Source organism: Aspergillus piperis (genome assembly GCF_003184755.1).
Source record: "Aspergillus piperis CBS 112811 unplaced genomic scaffold BO85scaffold_18, whole genome shotgun sequence".
NCBI lineage: Eukaryota > Fungi > Ascomycota > Eurotiomycetes > Eurotiales > Aspergillaceae > Aspergillus > Aspergillus piperis.
Genome location: NW_020291608.1, coordinates 487,904 through 507,507, shown reverse-complemented (window position 1 = coordinate 507,507; position 19,604 = coordinate 487,904). Strand labels below are relative to the sequence as shown.

Sequence of the window (19,604 nt, the reverse complement as noted above, 5' to 3'; positions counted from 1 at the left end):
CACTCGAAACCGTAATCTGATCATCTAGTATATTACCCGGCTCGGTGACTTCTGAGGTTGAAGCCTCAAGCACAGGCAGAGAAAGAGCTCTTCATACCTCGACTGGTCATGATTGCTTAGTTTGTATGGTAGTCTTGAGATATTGTCTCTTGTTTGAGAAAAGCCTCTCAGTATATTAGTATGCTATGAATTTTATACTATGCAATTCAGACGTATGTGTACATATGATGTCGTTGATAATACTGTACAGATGCTCCTTCCTCACCAGACCCTAGTATCCTCCTTCTTGGCCCATGACACCGGCACCCGAAGGAACATATTCATCAACAAAGCAGCCGCAACGCTGACATTGAGACTGTCCACTCTAGCCGGATCTGACTCCACGCCCAACTCTGGGCTGATTTTAGCACCAGGGATGCCAACAACAGCATTTGCCTGGGAAAGGATGTGGGGGCTCAGCCCCGCGCCCTCACTGCCCATCATAATGACACTCGGTGCCTGGGCAACAGTGCCCTCATTCCCAAACTCGGCAGGGTCCATATATACAGATGAAGATCCCTTGCCCGGCGCATCAGCGGCGTAGAACCGCCACCCATTTTCTTTTGACTGTCGAATGAAATCCACTTCATTTCGCACGTGAAGAAATGTCATATGTTCTGCGGCTCCCGCAGATGCCTTGATAACTACCGGGGATATCTCTGCTGAGTTTCGGCCCGCGAAAACTATGGCGTCAGCTCCCATGTAGTAGGCGGAGCGGATGATGGCGCCGAGATTCCCAGGATCGACGATGCCGTCGAGTAGTACAACAACAGGATACCTATTTCCAAAGGTGTTGTTGATGTCAACCGTGTTGTTCATAGTATTTACCTGTGCTTCTTCTCGCGATTGCGCTCCCAGCTCTAGGCTGAAGTGGTCCGCCCCCGGAGATGGAACGGGCCTGAAATATTGCACTGGCAGCCGAGGCAAAGGGGATACCTCAAGAATACAGCCTTGATGAGGTCGGCCATCACTCATCTGGTCGAGCAACCGGCGCCAGCTCGCAAAAGCCATTTTTACCGCCACGTTTTTCGAAAGTGCCAGTTTTCGTAGAGCTATTTTCTCCGGAGTTAATTCTTGGCCCTCTGATTGGTAGAGGTAGAGTTTGTATAGCCGGCGACGGCTGCCACGTAATGCAGCCATGCATGCAGAAATTCCATACACAAACTGCGATGCAGGCGTGGTATAAGGCACTGAGAGGGGGATTTTGACGAAACTTTTGACTTCTTCGGGAAATTTGTCGGTAGGACGATGTTGGCGAGGCGGGGGAGGCCTGCTCTGATAATCCTGGGATAATGTGCGGAAACGCCCACTTCGGATTTCCTGATCGTCGCCGACATAATCAGGGTGCCTCACTTCCTCTTTTGTATAGATCTTCTTTCCATCTTTCCCTCTTTGGGTTACAGTTCTTTCTGTTTGATATGCGCGGGGCAATGCGCGAAATGTCCCTTTCTTGATGAACTCTTCCTCGTCGAATGCGGTTCCAGACCGGTGCTCCCGCGCTTCTGGGCGTTTATCACGCTTGGCCATGCTTCTTTTGTGTCCACCATCCCGAGCATCGCGGGCGGAATTGCGTCGCTGAGGTACATCATCGACATATTGTGATCTGCGGATGCCCCGGCCAATGGCCGAGTTCAGTGATGCATGTCTGACGGGGTGCAAATGAGCTGACGGTGCTATTGAGGGTCGAAGATAAGCTCGAAGAGAGGTGAGAGACGATTGGAGAGACATCGTAGTCCAGAGAGCTGTGACGGACAGTAGAGACAGGTCTATAGAGATTAGAAAACCTCTCTTTCCATCCACTCTCGAACGATGAGCTTGAAGATGGTAAAACTTCTGCTGGCGTCGGGAGATGTATGCTAGGCGGAGAGTCCTGCAACGACGATCTCCGCCTTTTGGAGGTGGTTTTTTCCTGCTCACCGCCCGATAAGATAAGCGCATCAATATTGCTCCGCCGCGGAATTTCGCGTTTGTCGGGGAAACGCGCGAGTCTGGAATCTCATTATCACCCGCTTGGGAATTGGGGGTCCAACTGCAATTATGTTGACGCGCATATTGCTCATTTGACAGTCGTTCTGTATGGTCACTTGCTTTGTGATAGCGTTTGTTGTTGCGTATTCTGTTGTTCTAATAGTCTCCCCACATCATGGATCTCCTTTTACAAACACTCGGTAGCGGCGATGGGCCGGATAATGCAGACAACGATGGAGATATGGTCAAGGAGCTCTTCGCCAAGTTCAACAATCCCACAGTGAGTCGCGAGGAAGAGCTTGAGCCGCAATCAATATCTGAGTCTTCTGTCACGGTTGAAATTCCAGTCACATCAACCATTGATCTGTCGCAGTACGAGTTTCTTCCCGGACATTTTGACGTCCGCTATGTCATTAGTGAAACATCCGAGGCAGATGCTGGACTGAGCTATCAGGTGAAGCTGCAGAGTGGTGAAACTGAAACCGTAGGTATCGCGTGGGCTTCTTTTGACTCCCACTTCTCTGTCATATCACTGACAATCGACTTCTTTCATAGATGTCCTTCGCACAACTTCAGTCCCTCCAGAACGGTCCCGAGTCTCTCTCCAACTTCCTCGACTACGGACCAGATCACTGCATCTCCTCTCGGTCAGCTTCAGCTGTTCCTTCCGAAGAACAGTCTCCCTCTTCTGAGTCAGATATACCCGATATGAGGCGTTCCCGGCGCACTACTCGTGGCCAACGATCTGGTTTCACAGCATTCTTTGAGGCCATCAGCAGTGACGAAGGAGCCCGCCGCACGAGAAGGAAGAGGTCGTCTTCAAGCGAGGACATAATTGCTTCTTCAGGGGCTACCTCTAAGAAGCGTCGAGTCTTGCGACGCCGCAAAAAGCATACGCGTTCGGTCGTCTCGCTTTCCGATGAAAGCGATTATAGTGCACCCAAAGGAACACGGCATTCTACTAGGACGCGGAAGTCAAAGAAGAAAAGCTTGCGCGAGAGGAATGAAGATGACATCTCCGATGCTGAGGATGCTCCTCGGATGCAGAAGTTCTTTGGCGCAAAGGAGTTCTTTCGCAAAGTCCCAGAGCATGATACATTTCGCCAACGCCATAGGAATGTATGCGAAGTCTGCCATATCATTGGCGATGACTACGCGAAAGGCCCTCTGGTTTTCTGTCAAGGATGTACGAGTGCCTACCACCAAGGGTGTCTCGGTCCACGCTCTGCGCGAGAACATCTTGTCACAAAAGTAGCTGAAGATCTTTTTCTTCTCCAGTGCCGGCGCTGTCTAGGTATTTCTCATGCCAAGGACCCCTCTAACCCACATCAAGGCCGCTGTTCAATTTGCAACATCAGAGGGAATATGTCTAAACCGATCCGGGAGCGTCTGACACCAAAGCAGGAGCAACAACTCCGGCAGCAGAATGATGGTAAAGATCCTATAACGCCCTTTGACATGTCCCGGGTCAACGACGTTGAGAACCTGCTCTTCCGCTGCACCACCTGCCGCAGAGGCTTCCACTTCGAACACTTATCCGAAATAACGCACATGACATGGCAGTGTGAGAGTTGTGCATCAGTACCTGGAGAGGTTGGCGCGATAGTCGCATGGCGCCCTGTGGTTCATAAGTCAGATGCCGCGAAGGGAGCAGATAGGGAATACCTTATCAAGTGGAAGAATAAATCCTACAACCATACCACCTGGATGCCGGGCAGCTGGGTTTGGGGCTTTGTAAATCATCACATGCGACGTGCCTTTATGAGGTCAGATAAAAGCCTCGAACCCTGTATGACCGCCGAGGAAGCGATTCCTGAGGACTTCTTGCTCGTGGACATTGTCTTTGATGTGAGATTCTCCGGCACCTCGCCTGACACAGGCCGCAAACGTACCTTCGAAGAAGACGTTGCACGTGTGGATGATGTGGTAGAAATGTACGTCAAATTCAAGGGTTTACCGTATGAGGAGGTCACCTGGGACACGCCTCCCGAGCGCAGCAGCAACCCTGAGAGGTGGGAGAGTTTCCGAGCTGCATACGAAGACTGGGTCAAAAGGGAGTATACTCACATACCCAACCAAGACAACCTCCGACGGCGTATTGCTCACGTCCGGAAGCAAAACTTCAGCTCCAACGTTGTCAAAAGTGGGCAGCCAGAGACAATGACAGGCGGACAGATCATGGATTATCAGAAGGACGGGCTTGACTGGCTCTACTACATGTGGTACAAACAGCAAAACGCTATCTTGGCTGATGAAATGGGTCTCGGTAAGACCATTCAGGTCATCGGCCTAATCGCAACCCTTGTTCAATATCATAAGTGCTGGCCTTTCCTGATTGTTGTGCCAAATTCGACGTGCCCGAATTGGCGGAAGGAGATCAAAACATGGGTTCCCTCACTGCGGGTAGTCACATACTATGGATCGGCATTCTCTCGGAAGTTAGCACAAGACTATGAAATGTTCGCTGATGACGATACAAGCCTTCGGTGCCACGTCGTCGTAGCTTCCTACGAAACCCTGGTCGACGACGCATCCCGAAGACTGCTATCGAAAGTACCTTGGACTGGCCTCATCGTGGACGAGGGGCAACGGCTAAAGAACGACAAAAGTCAACTGTACGATGCATTGTCACGAATCAAATTTCCTTTCAAGATTCTTTTGACGGGCACTCCCCTCCAGAATAACATAAGAGAGCTTTTTAATTTGTTGCAATTCTGTGATCCGTCTAAGAGGGCAGATGACCTCGAAAACGAGTATGGGGATTTATCAAAGGAGAATATACTTGAACTACATAACATGATCCGTCCATTCTTCTTGCGACGGACAAAAGCCCAGGTTCTCAGTTTCCTCCCTCCAGTGGCACAGATTATCGTCCCTGTTTCGATGACTACGGTGCAGAAGAAACTGTACAAATCCATATTGGCTAAGAACCCTCAGCTTATCAAGGCAATATTCCAGAGGAAAGAAGGTACCCGTGCCTTGAAACAGACTGAAAAGCATAATCTCAACAATATCTTGATGCAGCTGCGGAAATGCCTATGTCATCCGTTCGTTTACAGCAGGGCCATCGAAGAGAAAACGAGCAACGCTGCCATTTCACATCGACATTTGGTAGATGCAGCTGCCAAGTTCCAGCTATTGGAACTAATGCTGCCAAAACTCAAGAACCGCGGCCACAGGGTTCTGATATTCAGTCAATTCCTTGAGAACCTGGACATCATTGAAGATTTTCTGGAAGGTGTCGGCTTAATGTATCTTCGCCTCGATGGGAGAATGTCATCGCTCGAGAAACAAAAGACTATCGATGCATACAATGCCGAAGACTCACCGTACTTTGCATTCCTCCTATCAACTCGATCTGGTGGCGTTGGAATTAACCTAGCTACCGCTGATACTGTAATCATTATGGATCCCGATTTTAACCCACATCAGGATATGCAGGCCTTGTCCCGTGCTCATCGCATAGGACAAAAGAACAAGGTCCTCGTCTTTCAGCTCATGACCCGGGCAAGTGCCGAAGAGAAGATCATGCAGATTGGCAAGAAGAAAATGGTTCTTGACCATGTCCTCATTGATCGCATGGTTTCGGAGGAAGAAGATGGACGAGACCTGGAAACCATTCTGCGGCACGGTGCTCAGGCCTTGTTTGATGACGATGACTCTGGCGACGTCCGCTATGATTCGGAATCGGTTGACAAACTTCTTGACCGCAGTCAAGCCGAGCAAGCTAGCACACCTGATGACAATAATCAGGGCAACCAGTTCAGTTTTGCTCGGGTTTGGGCAAACGATAACCAGAATCTCGAGGATCAACTGCAGAACGTGGAGGAAGAGCCTGCGCCAAGTGCAGATGTTTGGGAAAAGATCCTGCGGGAGCGAGAGCAGGCAGCTGCCGAGGAAGCCAGACGAAAGGCTGAAACCCTTGGTCGTGGGAAACGTAAACGGACTGCTGTGGATTATGCGAACGATGCTTTAATGGAGCTATCGCCTAACAAAGACCGCCATGCTCGTGAGGAGGTGGAAAGTGATAGAGAGTTCACAGCGGACGACGCAATGGAATCAGAATCTGATTTTGCGCCCGAGCTGGATTTCGACGACATGAACCAGGTCGCTAAAACTTCCAAAGGTGAGAGCGCCCTTGCATCGAGTAAGGTCTTCTGGCAACTAACAGAAGCTACAGTGCGTGCTTTCCAACGCGTTACCCAGCAGGATCTTCCGCCCCCGTTAGATGGCAATGTAGAACCCGTCCTCCATCCGGGGCCACCCTGTTTAGCGTGCAACCGGGTCCACGTAGTTGGACATTGCCGCCTGAAGATGGCCGGCGTCGAACACTGTCCTCTGTGCGGGCTTGCCCATTATGGGTATTCGCGTACATGTCCGCATTTGCGGTCAGATACTCAAGTTGCCAGAATGCTTGCCGCTCTGAAGCAAAGTACTGAGGACCGTGAACTTGTCCAGCTAGCTAAAAAGTACTTGAATGGGGTCCGTGGTGACCTTGCACAGCGTAAGAGGAAGCAAGCCAGTAAGGCTGCATCGAGTCTCACAAACCCTGGCATACCCACCACCGATTCGAATGCCAGTGCCGCTGTGACGACGAGCTCTCCGATGATCGATCTCACCGCACAACATACCACACAGGCCACACACGAGGCACCTAGTGCCGTTGGCGCGACCAACTCCTCCATCATCGATCTCACCTCAAACGATGGCACACGGCAGTCGACATACCAGCAACCAGCATGGGCCCCCCCTCAGTCATTTCGCAATCCTTATGGATATTCGGGACATGAACCATAGATAGTATTTAAGACGGCGAGGAGTTGATGGTGCATGGATCAAAAGCATATACGGGGATTCTTCGGGGTTATTGGGCGTACGGGCTGCAATCTTGCATCGCTATGGATGCATGTACATACATACATAGACATCATACCCAATCATATCATTGGCATGACTGGAAGTTTCCGAAATGAACCTGAGGCACTTTCCCTTTGAGGCTGTAAACCGAAATGGTCACATGTTTTTGTGGCCTTTCGGTTTCTGCCGCTGCCAATTTCCCTCCTTGCAGCTGTCATCGCATTCCTCACTGGACCCCTGGCCGATATACTTACACTTATAGCAGACCAGATCCCCTCGTTCACCTGACGAATGGTTGTATCCGGAGCCCCCGCTCAAAGCTTGTGGGATAGCTTAATTTCTTCCAGAAGATGCCAACATTTCTCGAGTCGCACAATGGCCTTGGTGGAAAAGGCCGCACCATCGCTGATAGGGCTGTAAGTGTAGATTATATCCGCATTGTGTCTCAAACGCTATCTCTATTTGACTAATCACAGGAAGCCGTTTACTGCTGATCTACTGGGCAGTTGGTGTCGGTATGTCACCAACACCAATGGCTGATATAGCCGTTTGTATCGCCACGTTTTATCGGCACTCAATGTCTCAAATAATGGGGATATGCCACCAGAATGATTCAGATAGAGAATAGGGGCTTCCTACAGTATGATGCCTCTCGGAATCATCATACAAAGTGGCCAAACCATGTACATTACAAATGTTGGCAGCTTCCCGCCTTTGACAACCATCATAGGTGAACAAGGGGGTCCACGGGATACAGTGAGATCATGGCAGAAAAGGACAAAATATGATGACTGTCAAAGGGCTCCAGTTTTCAAGGATGGGGCATTGTGTCCCCAACGAAACCGACAAGACAGGCCAGAACAGCGTGTGTGCCAGAGTGGGAGGGCTGCAGCCATCCGAGCCGGATGTTGTACTGACCAACATCATCGGACAAACACTGGCGGAATTGAGCCACAACGGGACCCAAGTCGGAGCCTGCTGTTAAAGCGCTTTGGGGGCTCTTTCACGTTACTCTCCTGCTGCCTTTCCACCCTCTTGGATGTCTGCTCCGCAATTTAGCGGAACCTTCCTTTCTAACTGTGGATGTTTACGGTGACTCCCGAATAATACCTTGTATCCTGCACCTGTCGCCATCCCTTCTATCTTACCTTTAATGGCATTGTCCGTCTAAGATTTCTTATCTTATATATTATGCATTCATCTATATTTAAGTTCCTCTGCTTGAATTCGTTTTAATGATTCCAAATTTTCCGTGTCAGTACTGTTATCCAATCCCCATTGCCGGCTTAAGTGAATGGTAGTGACATTTCTCTCGCTCATACACCCAAGCCATTCACCACGCGCTATGAAACGCGCACTCGCCTACTGTCATTCTTTTTTCTCCTCCTACCTCTTGATTCCCTTGGCTTCTTCTTGAACACTTCCACCACCTTTCTCATCTCTTTCCTCCCGCAAGCCGCTTACCACTACACTTGAATCTAGGATCTATCATTCCCGACTCTTCATCTCTTTACGAGACATCATCCAAACATCTGGTTGCAGTTTTATGCTGCCAAGTCACAATGTCCTCCACGATTCATCCCCAGTACTTCTGTACTCGTCCTAATGGCACCTTCACTCCCCTTATCGCCGTGGATGAGCTCCCCTCGCATATCTCGATTCGTGGAGCTCCCCGTGTGCTAGCAGCCAGTGAAACCCAAGGAATGACGAGCCTTGGGATTGTACAGATGAGGCCCCAGTCTTATGTTGTCGAAGGAGTTGGCCCCGCTTCCACTCGAGAGACGTCCACGAGTTCGACCGGACACCGCACCCGTGACTCTGATTTACAGGCCGCGTTGATGAGAGTCCTTTCCGATGAGTGTCTTCCGACCAACGAGCGTCGGGCTATTACAACGCTGATACAGCATGGTCTTTCTCGCGGCATGTTTACGCCCAGTTCCTCCAGTAACGGTTGGTTGGTGCCTAATAGTGGTGGTAGTATTGCTGGCAATGTGGGTTCTAGACAAGTAAGTCCTAATATGTAGCATTACAAAGGTCTTCAAAAAGGAAAACGCGTGTGACTAACCCTCGACGAGGGACCTCACTACAATACCAAGAAAGAATACTGTTCGTACTGGATTCGCCATGGCGAGTGTGACTATTCACAACAAGGCTAGTATTTCAGTCGTCTGGTTGTGTAGTATGACCACTAATATGACCATAGGCTGCCTTTTTAAACATGAGATGCCTGGCGACCCGGCGATGCTCGAGAAGCTTGGCCTCCGTGACATCCCCCGCTGGTATCGTGAGAAGTATGGCATTCCCAGCCTGATACCGAATGGACATGTTCATCCTCGTCATCAAATCGGTCATGCTCTGCCACTGACGGACAATGGGGGTTTCGGAGCGGTCCACAACCCATCTCGCCTCGGGGCAAACATCATCTCGGACATCTCTGATTTTGAGAGGAACCCTCAGCAGAAGACTCATTATGCTATTCAGCACTCACCAGCTGCACTTCCTGGATCGTCGCGGCCTGTCTATGCCGCCGCAGGACCGTCCAGGGCTCAAATGCCCCAGAGACACGGAGCAAAAAATTCTTCGAAAATGGATCTTTTATCCTTCGACCCTCTTCCAGAGTACCCCAGCTACACATCCATGGAATCTGCGCCCGGGAAGATGCGCGCGCTGGCCAACGCAAATGGCACCGCCGCCTTTGCGAGTGTCAACAGCGAGCGTGAGGACTTCGTCCGCAGTATACAATCTCTAATGCCGACTCCAATGTCCGGGAGCTCGGAGTACCTGCTGGCCGGTGGTTCTCCCTATAAGCCTCGTTCCAAGAAGGCACAAAAATCCCGCCGGTTGTATCAGCCTCGGCCTTCTGTCCTGAAGCAGGAGTCCGAACCTGAAGCAAGCGAAGTAGATGCATTCAGGGGGGATTGTAGAGGCTATGGCACTGCTCCGCCGAGCGTTGCATCTCCCATTTCCAAGGTTGACCACCCAAGCCCGAACATCCGGTCTGCCCTAGATAGCGCGTCCGAGCCGGCTACTCGCGGTGCCTCCCCTTTAACCCAGTCCGGCACTGCATCTTCGGACTCGAGTCCCGATCTTGTCCGCGACCGACAGAAAGATAAAAAAGAACACAAAGCGACCTTCGGCGCTATAGGTACTAAGAGAGGGTATGGTAAGTCGTGTGACGGGTCCTTCGAAGTTGATCTGTTAGGCCTGGGCACCAAGGACGATGAAAAGCCCGGGCGCCCAACGAATCCCGCTGCTTGAGTAGTCCTGCACTGCTCAAGACAATTTCAATTAAATATGAGACGTAACTATACAGGGTCTCGATCCTTTATGATATGATACACGACACGGCGAGTACTAGTCAAACTAAATATACTTACAAAGTTGATGAGTCCGGCAGGTGTGGGATGGCTCAAGGATGCCAGGTCATTATATTATTGCCATCAGCATTTAGTTCTCTCTGGTTCTCATCTGTGTCCAGACCAGATGTCTCTCCTTTCGTTCATGATCTAGGTTGAAAAGGGAAAGAGTGATCGTCAGGATACATGCAACCGGCGCAAGGCGCGGCGAATTGTCAAGTTTTCAAAATCGACGTCCTGTACTGAGGGTTCTCGCTGGTGTGTTTTGTCTTCTGTCCTTTGATTCGTTTACATGTGCCAATTATGAGTTTCGAGATATGTTGTCTTCTCTTCTTTTCCGTGTGTTTTTACTACCTTTGCTTGCTCTGTTCCTCTAGTTTTCTTTTCCTTTGTTGAAACGGTTTGGTATGCTGGATATTATGGCATGTGCCATGTCTATAGTACCAGGAACTTATCAGAACCTCATAATATATGGAATGTTAAATCAACAGAGCCTTTGCGGCGTAGTGTATCATGCCCCCGATGCTATTAGGTCCAATCAGACAGTATCAGGATTCATGCAGTTGAAATAAGTAGAGGAAAGTGCTAGTTAACGATGAATGAGATATAATACATTGACATAAGATAAAAGTGTCTAATACAACCTTGCGAAATATGCGCCGCCCTGTTTTGTTTGAGCTTACACAGGTCAAAGAAAATACTACAGTATACCCTCGCAAACAGACACATCAGGTTACCATATGGACATACTCCCTCCGTTTCTCGTAAATGATAACGATCATGGTGGAAGTGAGGCGTGGTGTTTGTTTCCCTTGGAATCCCTCCAGAATTCATCACAGCTTAATGCTCAGCTCACCGAACCCTCTTCCGCTGAGCCTTTGCATTGACCTTCACCGCAACCTTCTCCCGCTCTTCCGTGGCCTTTGCGTTCAACGCAGGGTTCAAAGCCGGCAGGGTCCGCGCCGCCTGCAGAACGACCTTGTTGCCGTCCACCCGCTCCTGCTCCTGACGCTGTCTCTCAGCACGAGTGGCCTCCAGCTGCTTCTTGCGCTCGGGTGTCATGACCCAAGACTCGGGGAAGCGGTGCGTAACCTTGGGCTTGTGGTGACGCAGATCGAGAGGGACGTCGGCGAACGAGTCGCCCTCCTTCGCTTCCTTGATCAATGACTTGATGGTGTCACCAAGGTAACGCTTGTTTTGGGCGCGGAGCGGGAATTTCTCGCAAGACATGCGCACAATATCGGTTTGGGGGTTATAGCGGACGCCGACGAGTTTGAGGAAGGTCTGGCGTTGCGCTTCGGTGAGGTATTTGGGGGTCAAATCTTTGGAGGACAGCTCCACAACGACCTTGGGTTCGGCGGGGTGCTGCTCGCCCATGTATGTTGTGTAGCGGAAGCGGAGGATGTGAGATTCGGGAGGGAGGGTGAAGGGTTTGGCGAGCTCTATTGCGGGTTATCAGCAAAGGGATTGTGTCTGACATAAGGGGGAATTATGTGGAGTCTGGGTGTAGGTGTGGCTGCATACTGCTCAGCAATGGCATATCCCAAGCGGCGATTCGAGCGTATTCTCTGATTTCACGATGCTGTTCGAGTTGTGCGTAGGCCATGCTCGTCATTTCGTCATCGTTGAAATCCTCATCGCCGTCCTCAACGAGAGCCAGATCATCCGGTTCTTCGTCCGCCCAGAATCCGTTCGATCGGACTCTCGGGGCCTCGAAACGCATATATGTTTCTCTTTCGATCTGGAAGACTTCCTTGTCGAGCTCGGCGAACATGGCGGCACGGGCCTGAGGGTCGTTGTATTCGGAGACAAGAGCACGGTTCGCTTCGTCGAACGCCTTTCGCTCTTGCGGAGACATTAAGTCATATTGCTCCCGCTCCTCTTTCGAGAGGAAATCAGGCGAGTATTCTGGTGCCGGGGGCAGGTCCTGCGGACGAGGGCGCTTGGGCTCCTCAGGGACTGGCGGATCTTCTGAGACGAGGGAGATGGGCGTCGCGGAGAATTGGCGGACGGGGGTGAAGATAGGCCCTCTCCGGGCCAGGAAGAAGGCCGAGCGGCCCAGCGACCGAGCTACTGAGGCCATTGGGGGAGGGGAAAGTCTGGGGATATTGGGAATGAGAGGCGCAGTGGAGGAAGTTCGGCGGATGTTTTTCATTTCCTTCCATCGCCGCGTGCCACTAAACCGTTTCGGGAAGGCAGTGACTTTCACCGCCGAACAATTGGCTGGAACTACTTACCTCAACTGCAACTTCGTACTTGCCTTTGCATCTTTCCGCGCCCACTCCATCTAGAGTCTGGCATGTTGGGTGCCAGTCTATGAATGCTACGGCACTGACTACATTCCCTAGAGGCTGATATGGTTGGCAAAATTAGCCACGTTTGAGTCTTGTTCCGTGCGGGATATCACCCGCCCACTAACTAACCATCATGCCGTCCCCTCTCCAAACAAATGCCACTACAAAGGTCTGCTTCGTCACTGTGGGTGCTACAGCTTCTTTTCATCTTCTTCTACAGTCAGTACTGTCAGGTCAGTGTCTGCTGGCATTACAGAAACTAGAGTTTACCCACCTACTTGTGCAATATGGCAAGGACGGCCAGGCTCTTTGGGATGAGTTCCAGAACAGATGCCCTCCTGATAGTGAAAGCCGACATGGGCTTGAAATCGCCGGATTCGACTTCAACCAGGCTGGATTAGACGAGGAGATGGGTTTGGCTCGAGCTGATCCGTCTGAGGGTCGAGTCGGGGGACTAATCATCAGCCACGCTGGTAATGCCCATGTCTACAGTATCTCCAATGCCTGATTGAGGTGGCTGACATGGTTTGGGTCCAGGATCGGGAAGTATCCTTGGAGCATTACGGCTTGGTGTACCGCTTGTTGTTGTACCGAACCCAACCCTGAAGGATAATCACCAGGAAGAACTGGCACAGGAACTGCAGAAGCAGGGATATGTTGTCGCCAGCAACTACTGGTACGCTGCTCTTTCGGTGTTTAGGACCGGGTGACATAGACGAGCTCACTCCTTTTCCAGGGAAATTTCGAGCGCACTCGCTCGTGCAGAGAAGCTGCGAGCTCAAATGCTGGCTTGGCCGCCTGTGTGTGGAGTAAGCCAGCGGCGCCAGCCAACGCTGGAGAGCGTGATGTCTGACGAACTGGGCTTCTTAGATTGAAGCCGCCTTTGGGTCTTTATCATTAGCACCGGTCGAATCCACTCTGCCGGGCGCATTGAAAGCGATACATCTGTAAGTTGTTTGGGATGACACCGCCACTATGTGGTACGATTATAATTATCATGACTATGGAAGTCATCGGGTAGCTGGCCATGAGCCTTGAGCAATGAGGAGTCTCGAGACCAAACAGCCATGGAAGGTAGACTGGACTCATCAGTGTCTTGGACAATCCGCTAAATGGTGGCTTAACAACGCTTAGATATAGGTTATTGGGAATGTATCTGTAGGAGTAGCCAATCCGGTTGGGACGATTGAAGGAATCAAGCATATTTATGTCTTTATAAATTGATCATATGGCGAGCAAAGCATGATGATCGTAAAGCATTCTATCCTACGGTGTTGGGTTGTAGATAGAGTTATAGTTGGGATTTCCGAGAGTTTGGAGCGGTGCTGGTCTGTGCTTTCCATTCCTCGACCCCAAAAACATACGCGCAGAACAACCCGCAGCTACCCTTCCCTCCGGCCTGGTTTGCTCTACTTCGTGATCTCGCAGAAGAGCAATCGAGCTCAAGCACTCTACCGGGAGAAGTCCTGCGACATCGTTCGAGTTCCGCGTCCTCGCCCAGCAACCGACCAGGCCGCGGGGCCTCTCCGTGCCTTTGACGACAACAAAACACCCGCGCCCTTCGATCTCTCCTCTCTCTTCCCCGATCCCCAATCCCCAACATTTCTCCCCACGCAATGGCAGAAGCCACCCTCCACAACGCTCCGATCGTCATCGACAATGGCAGTGGGACCATCCGCGCCGGCTTTGCCGGTGAGGAGATCCCCTCCTGCTACTTCCCCTCGTTCGTGGGCCGGCCCAAACATCCGCGGGTGATGGCCGGCGGTCTCGAAGGCGACGTCTTTATCGGACAACGAGCTCAAGAACTGCGCGGCTTGCTCAAGATTCGCTACCCTCTGGAACATGGAATCGTAACAGATTGGGACGATATGGAGAAAATCTGGCACTACGTGTACGAGAACGAGCTGAAAACGCTGCCGGAGGAACACCCCGTGCTCCTGACGGAGCCACCGCTCAACCCACGCAAGAACCGCGACGCTGCCGCCCAAATCATGTTCGAGACCTTTAACGTTCCGGCGCTGTACACCTCGATTCAAGCTGTGCTGTCATTGTACGCGTCTGGTCGGACAACAGGTGTGGTCCTCGATTCAGGGGATGGTGTGTCCCATGCGGTACCGGTGTTTGAAGGTTTCGCGATCCCGAACAGTATACGGCGGATTGATGTGGCGGGTCGGGATGTGACGGAACAGTTGCAACTACTGTTACGAAAGAATGGACATGTGCTGCATACCAGTGCGGAGAAGGAGGTCGTCCGCATGATCAAGGAGAAGGTGTGCTACGTTTCGCTGGATCCGAAGCGGGAGGAGAAAGACTGGATGAATAGCTATCACAAGTCGGAGACGAAGTCTGTTGACTATGCGCTGCCTGATGGGCATAAGATCAAGGTACTTTCCCTTACGTTATGCTGATCGGGTTGGAGGGGCTTGCTAATGGCGAACCATGACAGATCGGACAAGAACGCTACCGCGCCCCCGAAATTCTCTTCGATCCGGAACTTATTGGCTTGGAATACCCTGGTGTACATCAAATCGTGCAGGATGCCATTACCCGGACGGATCTCGATTTGCGGAAATCTCTCTACCTCAACATCGTCCTGTCTGGTGGATCAACGCTGTGCAAGAATTTCCCGGACCGGTTGATGCGCGAGATCAAGCGTCTGGCTGTGGAGGATATGAAGATCCGAATCTCTGCCCCCGCAGAACGGAAGTACACGACATGGATCGGAGGTGGTATTCTTGCTGGCTTGAGCACCTTCCGGAAGGTAGGTTTCCACCTCATCACCCTAAATCATGAACCGTACATCTAACTCCTTCAACAGATGTGGGTGAGCGCAGACGAATGGCACGAAGACCCCGAGATCATCCACCGGAAGTTCGCTTAAAGATGCTTGCCTTCTCGGATGAAACCAATATCAGGGACCTGCACGATCGACGGTATCCACTTCCGCGCCTGCAGCTCGCAGACTCCGCGACAGGATACGTTTCACTGCAAATACTGAACATGCAAGCTACTAGCTAGAAAAGACATCAATGGTGATGCTCACAATGGTCAGCAGCAGCTTTTAATAGATACCCCTCTTTTCTGTTCGCCTCGATTATTCAAGCTGCCATACCCCATCTGCCACTCATACTACGCTTTCACCCTTCCACTATTTAACTATCTGATGCGGGATACATCTTCCATGAGCGGTGTTTTGTGTCTATTCCCTACATCGGATGAGCTCACTAGCACATCTACCTCTTATCTTATGCTGCTTCCCTTAGCCTCTAACCATACATACCTAGCGACATGTACCCGGATTACGAGGAAAGACATGAATCTAGATGCTATTTTGCTTTTACTTCTTCTACCGTTTTCCTGTCTCACCTCATATCTCCTTATTTCTCGCTGAATTGCGTGCCACATTCTGAAGTTTTGTGTACATATTGGATGGATAGATGAAAATATACGAGTCCCAAAAAACCCTCTCCGTTGATCAAGTAACCTGGAGCCTGGAGGCTCCGCAGTTGACCTAAGATGCTCAGAAAAACCCCATCCACATAGCCCTATCTGATCGTTACCACCAATAAAAGCAATAAGTTCAAAAATGGTGGAAAGTAGAAGGTCTTTCTTCTGGAGGATGTCAGGAATGAAATATGGAAATATAGTGAGGTCTGTGCTTTGAGATCCTTTGTGGATTTGAAAGGGTAGGGGAGACTGAGGATGATTGTCAATCCCTGCATACATACCTCGTCTTATTGGAACGGGGGCTTAGGAAGTAGTCTGTTGTAGTGTATACTAAGTAGATGATTCAGCTTGAAACTCGGAGGACTGCTGCGTGGTGCCATACGTTACAACAAAAGTAAATGTTACAAGTAACTACCGCAACGATGGCTTGTCAGAATGTGTCATAGACTTACAATATCACATTAGAGGTCCGGTTTTGGCCCTCAGGTCTATGGCTCCTGGGTACTGGTATGTGATATGACGTACGGAAGAGGACCTCGGGCTTTTTGGAAGAATGCCATCTGATGCGCTCTGCGCCTGTACCGTAGCTTCCCCTTCTTGAATGACAGTGACACTAGAGTCTCCAAGTGTCGTAGATGTCATATTGGTATGTAGACGTAGACATTTCAGCTTCTTGTGTTCCACTAAGTCTCCCTAGATTGGTTCAAACTGCACATAGGGGTGTAACGCGATATCATTGAATGCTGAGAGCGGTAACTAGATGAATAGTAAGTTTTAACATGCCACATTAGCTCTGCGTCCTGTCGAATATTTCTGCTCTGATCACCGTCTTCCCAACCAAAGAGTCACACTTTGAACAGAGTGGATAGGTTGAGGACACAGAAACCTACCTATAACCCGCATGGAACGGGTGTGGTCTCAAGGAATATTGCTGTACCACATCGTCGCATCGCCTAAGCTTCCAGATAAGATGAAGACGTGAGCATAACCCCTCAAACAGTGAAGAAAGACACTCTGACAAAGTGATTGATGATCATATCACTCAACGAGGTTGGAATGCGGGAGTTAGCACGTCCAAGTATGCATTCTGAGGGATGCGGATGAATCCTCCTTTGAATTATACGGATCTACAAGTAGGTTTGTGACTATTAGCCAACAGAGTGTTTGGGGGTCGGTCCTAGTGATTGATCAATAGTCGGGGTTCCAGTAGTAGCAGGGCTGAGGTACTGGGTAGTAGTAATAAACAAAAACAGCAGCGAGATGGATGGAAACGGGAAAAGTAGTTAGTATAGTAGTTAAGGAAAGAGCGTGTGATGTCTAAGTTAGAAGCAGCAGCAACAACAAAACCTCAAGTCACTGACATCTTCATGTGACATCCTAGTCATGTATGTCTTAGTCACGTTGCCAATATACTTATATAGTTCCAAGTGCAATCTATTGCCTGTTGGTTGTGCCTCAACCCAACCCACAATATGAGGAATATTCACACAGTGCCAACCAAATACCTACTAGTGATCAAGCAAGTGTACAACACAGTCAGCTAGCCAACTAGCCAGCCACATGCATAGTAGTCTCGAACCAAAGAACCACGAGCATTTGTTTACCTCTTCATCCTCCAATGCATCCTGTGTAAGAAGAAAGTCTAGAACATTTTCAAGTAGTTCTAACCTAAGGTAACCCAACCCAACTCCACTGTCACAAAGAGTATAGTAATGTAGAGGGCCAGCGTCATTGTAACCCTTGCATAGAATGATATTGTCAAGACATTTTATGTTTGTTGTCGAAAAAGGCAATTCGTGTCATTGAATTGTTTGATGATGTCAAGTCACGACATCAAAAACCGGCGATCCCGTCATTTGCTGAAGGGATGGTGCATCGAGATGGTTCTGGTACAGTCGTTGACGATGCGCTCCGCGGTCCCAGGGGGTTTGGTGAGGTAATTGGGGTTACGTTTTGTGTAACGGACGGTTTCGGCATCATTACGTGAGATTGCACAATTTGTGACCAACATTAGTTGTGTCACAACTTACTACTACTTGGTACGCAATGGGACAGAATCTGGTTTGGTTGGGGTTGTTTTGGTTTGGTTTGATTTCACAGTTAACTAGTAGGGTACATGGGAAATCTTGGCTCTATTGGCCAGTGACACAATATGCTGTGGTAGTGAAGCACGGAGATGCAGTGATCGATCCTATGCTGTAAACAAGACAAAATCCAGTCATTGTCCTAACAAATCACAAAGGAACAAGTGAACAGGGCAATGTCAACGCCATGCTGATGTCCGCGCATATAGACGAGACCATGGCTAAAGGGGTATCATGTTGAAAAGTGTTGATGTGGAGGTTGAAAATAGAAAAGAAAAGATGAGAAGAGAGCTGAAGTTGGAGGGGGAACAATAGACCCTTGAATTTAATCGAGTGTTGAAGAGAGGGAAAAGGATTAAAGGCGTAGTTGAATGAGATGATTGGGGTGAAGGTAGCAATCTTCGAAGGTCGAATCGAACAATGAAAACAAAAACTTTTTTGGTGGTCGTAAGTCGTGAGTCATGATCTGCTGATGCAACGCTGGTAGGCGGCAATAGGCACAATGGAAATGGCGCTGAAGATGGTCGGAAAGAAACCCAGTTTCACTCCCCCCTGACTCTTCATACCTATGCCATGCCCCTGAGCTTGCCCCAGCCCTTCTCAAGACCGCGGAGAGCCCGTTCACGAGTAGAACCGGAGCTGCTCGAGCTGCTGCCGGAGAACTTGCGGCTGAGGGTGCTGGATGAGTCGTCGCTGGAGAAGACCATGTTGCCGGCTCCACCACGGCCGACGTGGTAGACGGGGGCGGCACGGCGGAGATCACGCTCAAGCTCCTCGTCGAAGCTGAAGATGGCGCGCTCGCTGCTGCTGTGGACGTTGCCGGCACCGCCACGACCGGACTTGAAGGTGCTGGGGACATTCGAGTCCAAGCGGGTCAAAGAGGCAGGACCAGTGGCCGAGCGAGAGTCGGTGGTCTTGGTGCCCTTCAGGTTGATGACATTGCCAGCGCCTCCGCGAGCCGTGTGCAGAGCAGGGCGGCTGGTATGAGGGACCGACGGATGCGGTTCAACGACACGGTAATTCACTGATGCAGACATGGTGATTGAGTTGTTGTGATAGGTAGTGGTAGGTAGTAGAGTGGTGTTGGTTGATATGTTGTTGATGCGTGCAAAAGCGCTTGCGATGCGGGAAGTATAAACTCGCGGTCTATATCGAATTACTCGAATTATTCGAAACGCGGAAACTCAATCCGATTTGCGATAATGGCGTAATAAACATGTAGACGCAATATGAGTCAATTGGAGATGAGGTGTATAGGCAATGGGGACCTATGGTCGAGTGGTTCGCAAAGAGTGGTAGGATCTTGTTTGTTTGGTGAAAGTGTGGTAGGCAGAGTCAGACAAAGAGGAATAAAGCAGAAGCAGTCTGGGAGCGAGACTATTAAAAAAGGAGAGGAGAAACTAAAAAATTTCCCTCGTGTGTTTCTTTTTTAGTGGTATGAATGACTCTTCAAACTGGAGCTGATGAGAATCCACTTCTATAGCCTGGAACCAGGCCTCGCAGCGGGGAAGGAGTTATATAGTTGGACGCAGACGAGGCGGGCCCAGCGAGTTACCGGG

The 19,604-nt window shown here is 50.2% G+C and overlaps 9 protein-coding genes across 9 annotated transcripts; 4 read left to right on the top strand and 5 right to left on the bottom strand.

Annotated features, from left to right (window-relative positions):
* Positions 1–90: 90 nt before the first annotated feature.
* Positions 91–1,891, bottom strand: BO85DRAFT_452182 (RNA methyltransferase). The gene has a single exon (XM_025660763.1). The coding sequence runs from the start codon at positions 1,765–1,767 to the stop codon at positions 262–264; it is 1,506 nt and encodes a 501-aa protein (XP_025512672.1). The 5' UTR covers positions 1,768–1,891; the 3' UTR covers positions 91–261.
* A 166-nt stretch (positions 1,892–2,057) lies between these two features.
* On the top strand, positions 2,058–6,985 carry BO85DRAFT_480232 (putative chromatin remodeling complex subunit (Chd3)). Its single transcript, XM_025662996.1, has 3 exons — positions 2,058–2,491; positions 2,563–6,133; positions 6,188–6,985. Exons 1-3 carry the CDS (start codon positions 2,183–2,185, stop codon positions 6,802–6,804), a joined length of 4,497 nt encoding a protein of 1,498 aa, XP_025512671.1. The 5' UTR covers positions 2,058–2,182; the 3' UTR covers positions 6,805–6,985.
* Positions 6,986–8,175: 1,190 nt separating this feature from the next.
* On the top strand, positions 8,176–10,375 carry BO85DRAFT_98775 (uncharacterized protein). Its single transcript, XM_025665827.1, has 3 exons — positions 8,176–8,870; positions 8,940–9,015; positions 9,068–10,375. The coding sequence occupies exons 1-3, from the start codon at positions 8,427–8,429 to the stop codon at positions 10,120–10,122; spliced, it is 1,575 nt and encodes a 524-aa protein (XP_025512670.1). The 5' UTR covers positions 8,176–8,426; the 3' UTR covers positions 10,123–10,375.
* Positions 10,376–10,681: 306 nt separating this feature from the next.
* On the bottom strand, positions 10,682–12,334 carry BO85DRAFT_452178 (mitochondrial 37S ribosomal protein mS35). Its single transcript, XM_025660762.1, has 2 exons — positions 11,745–12,334; positions 10,682–11,662 (listed from the first exon to the last, which is right to left on the bottom strand). The coding sequence occupies exons 1-2, from the start codon at positions 12,301–12,303 to the stop codon at positions 11,073–11,075; spliced, it is 1,149 nt and encodes a 382-aa protein (XP_025512669.1). The 5' UTR covers positions 12,304–12,334; the 3' UTR covers positions 10,682–11,072.
* A 177-nt stretch (positions 12,335–12,511) lies between these two features.
* Positions 12,512–13,554, top strand: alg13 (N-acetylglucosaminyldiphosphodolichol N-acetylglucosaminyltransferase catalytic subunit ALG13). Its single transcript, XM_025665828.1, has 3 exons — positions 12,512–12,987; positions 13,052–13,190; positions 13,251–13,554. Exons 1-3 carry the CDS (start codon positions 12,648–12,650, stop codon positions 13,387–13,389), a joined length of 618 nt encoding a protein of 205 aa, XP_025512668.1. The 5' UTR covers positions 12,512–12,647; the 3' UTR covers positions 13,390–13,554.
* On the bottom strand, positions 13,246–13,810 carry BO85DRAFT_98810 (uncharacterized protein). The gene has a single exon (XM_025665829.1). It carries the CDS (start codon positions 13,715–13,717, stop codon positions 13,412–13,414), a length of 306 nt encoding a protein of 101 aa, XP_025512667.1. The 5' UTR covers positions 13,718–13,810; the 3' UTR covers positions 13,246–13,411.
* Positions 13,811–13,885: 75 nt separating this feature from the next.
* On the top strand, positions 13,886–15,575 carry BO85DRAFT_98677 (actin-related protein ArpA). Its single transcript, XM_025665826.1, has 3 exons — positions 13,886–14,898; positions 14,961–15,275; positions 15,333–15,575. Exons 1-3 carry the CDS (start codon positions 14,131–14,133, stop codon positions 15,393–15,395), a joined length of 1,146 nt encoding a protein of 381 aa, XP_025512666.1. The 5' UTR covers positions 13,886–14,130; the 3' UTR covers positions 15,396–15,575.
* On the bottom strand, positions 15,524–16,329 carry BO85DRAFT_98661 (uncharacterized protein). The gene has a single exon (XM_025665825.1). It carries the CDS (start codon positions 16,238–16,240, stop codon positions 15,755–15,757), a length of 486 nt encoding a protein of 161 aa, XP_025512665.1. The 5' UTR covers positions 16,241–16,329; the 3' UTR covers positions 15,524–15,754.
* Positions 16,330–18,611: 2,282 nt separating this feature from the next.
* BO85DRAFT_441185 (DUF3602 domain-containing protein) lies at positions 18,612–19,082 on the bottom strand (the record flags this gene model as incomplete). The annotated part of the gene is made up of 1 exon (XM_025658800.1): positions 18,612–19,082. One exon carries the CDS (start codon positions 19,080–19,082, stop codon positions 18,612–18,614), a length of 471 nt encoding a protein of 156 aa, XP_025512664.1.
* Between the last annotated feature and the right edge of the window lie 522 nt (positions 19,083–19,604).

Bases quoted from the DNA above. Each gene is read 5' to 3' on its own strand.
- BO85DRAFT_452182 (XM_025660763.1), bottom strand. From the start codon at position 1,767: ATGTCTCTCCAATCGTCTCTCACCTCTCTTCGAGCTTATCTTCGACCC.
- BO85DRAFT_480232 (XM_025662996.1), top strand. From the start codon at position 2,183: ATGGATCTCCTTTTACAAACACTCGGTAGCGGCGATGGGCCGGATAAT. The intron at 2,492-2,562 runs GTAGGTATCGCG...CTTCTTTCATAG, and splicing joins AGAGTGGTGAAACTGAAACC to ATGTCCTTCGCACAACTTCA. The intron at 6,134-6,187 runs GTGAGAGCGCCC...CAGAAGCTACAG, and splicing joins GGTCGCTAAAACTTCCAAAG to TGCGTGCTTTCCAACGCGTT.
- BO85DRAFT_98775 (XM_025665827.1), top strand. From the start codon at position 8,427: ATGTCCTCCACGATTCATCCCCAGTACTTCTGTACTCGTCCTAATGGC. The intron at 8,871-8,939 runs GTAAGTCCTAAT...ACCCTCGACGAG, and splicing joins GCAATGTGGGTTCTAGACAA to GGACCTCACTACAATACCAA. The intron at 9,016-9,067 runs GCTAGTATTTCA...ATATGACCATAG, and splicing joins GTGTGACTATTCACAACAAG to GCTGCCTTTTTAAACATGAG.
- BO85DRAFT_452178 (XM_025660762.1), bottom strand. From the start codon at position 12,303: ATGGCCTCAGTAGCTCGGTCGCTGGGCCGCTCGGCCTTCTTCCTGGCC. The intron at 11,663-11,744 runs GTATGCAGCCAC...AACCCGCAATAG, and splicing joins GGATATGCCATTGCTGAGCA to AGCTCGCCAAACCCTTCACC.
- alg13 (XM_025665828.1), top strand. From the start codon at position 12,648: ATGCCGTCCCCTCTCCAAACAAATGCCACTACAAAGGTCTGCTTCGTC. The intron at 12,988-13,051 runs GTAATGCCCATG...GTTTGGGTCCAG, and splicing joins ACTAATCATCAGCCACGCTG to GATCGGGAAGTATCCTTGGA. The intron at 13,191-13,250 runs GTACGCTGCTCT...CTCCTTTTCCAG, and splicing joins GTTGTCGCCAGCAACTACTG to GGAAATTTCGAGCGCACTCG.
- BO85DRAFT_98810 (XM_025665829.1), bottom strand. From the start codon at position 13,717: ATGCTTGATTCCTTCAATCGTCCCAACCGGATTGGCTACTCCTACAGA.
- BO85DRAFT_98677 (XM_025665826.1), top strand. From the start codon at position 14,131: ATGGCAGAAGCCACCCTCCACAACGCTCCGATCGTCATCGACAATGGC. The intron at 14,899-14,960 runs GTACTTTCCCTT...GAACCATGACAG, and splicing joins CTGATGGGCATAAGATCAAG to ATCGGACAAGAACGCTACCG. The intron at 15,276-15,332 runs GTAGGTTTCCAC...CTCCTTCAACAG, and splicing joins GCTTGAGCACCTTCCGGAAG to ATGTGGGTGAGCGCAGACGA.
- BO85DRAFT_98661 (XM_025665825.1), bottom strand. From the start codon at position 16,240: ATGTATGCAGGGATTGACAATCATCCTCAGTCTCCCCTACCCTTTCAA.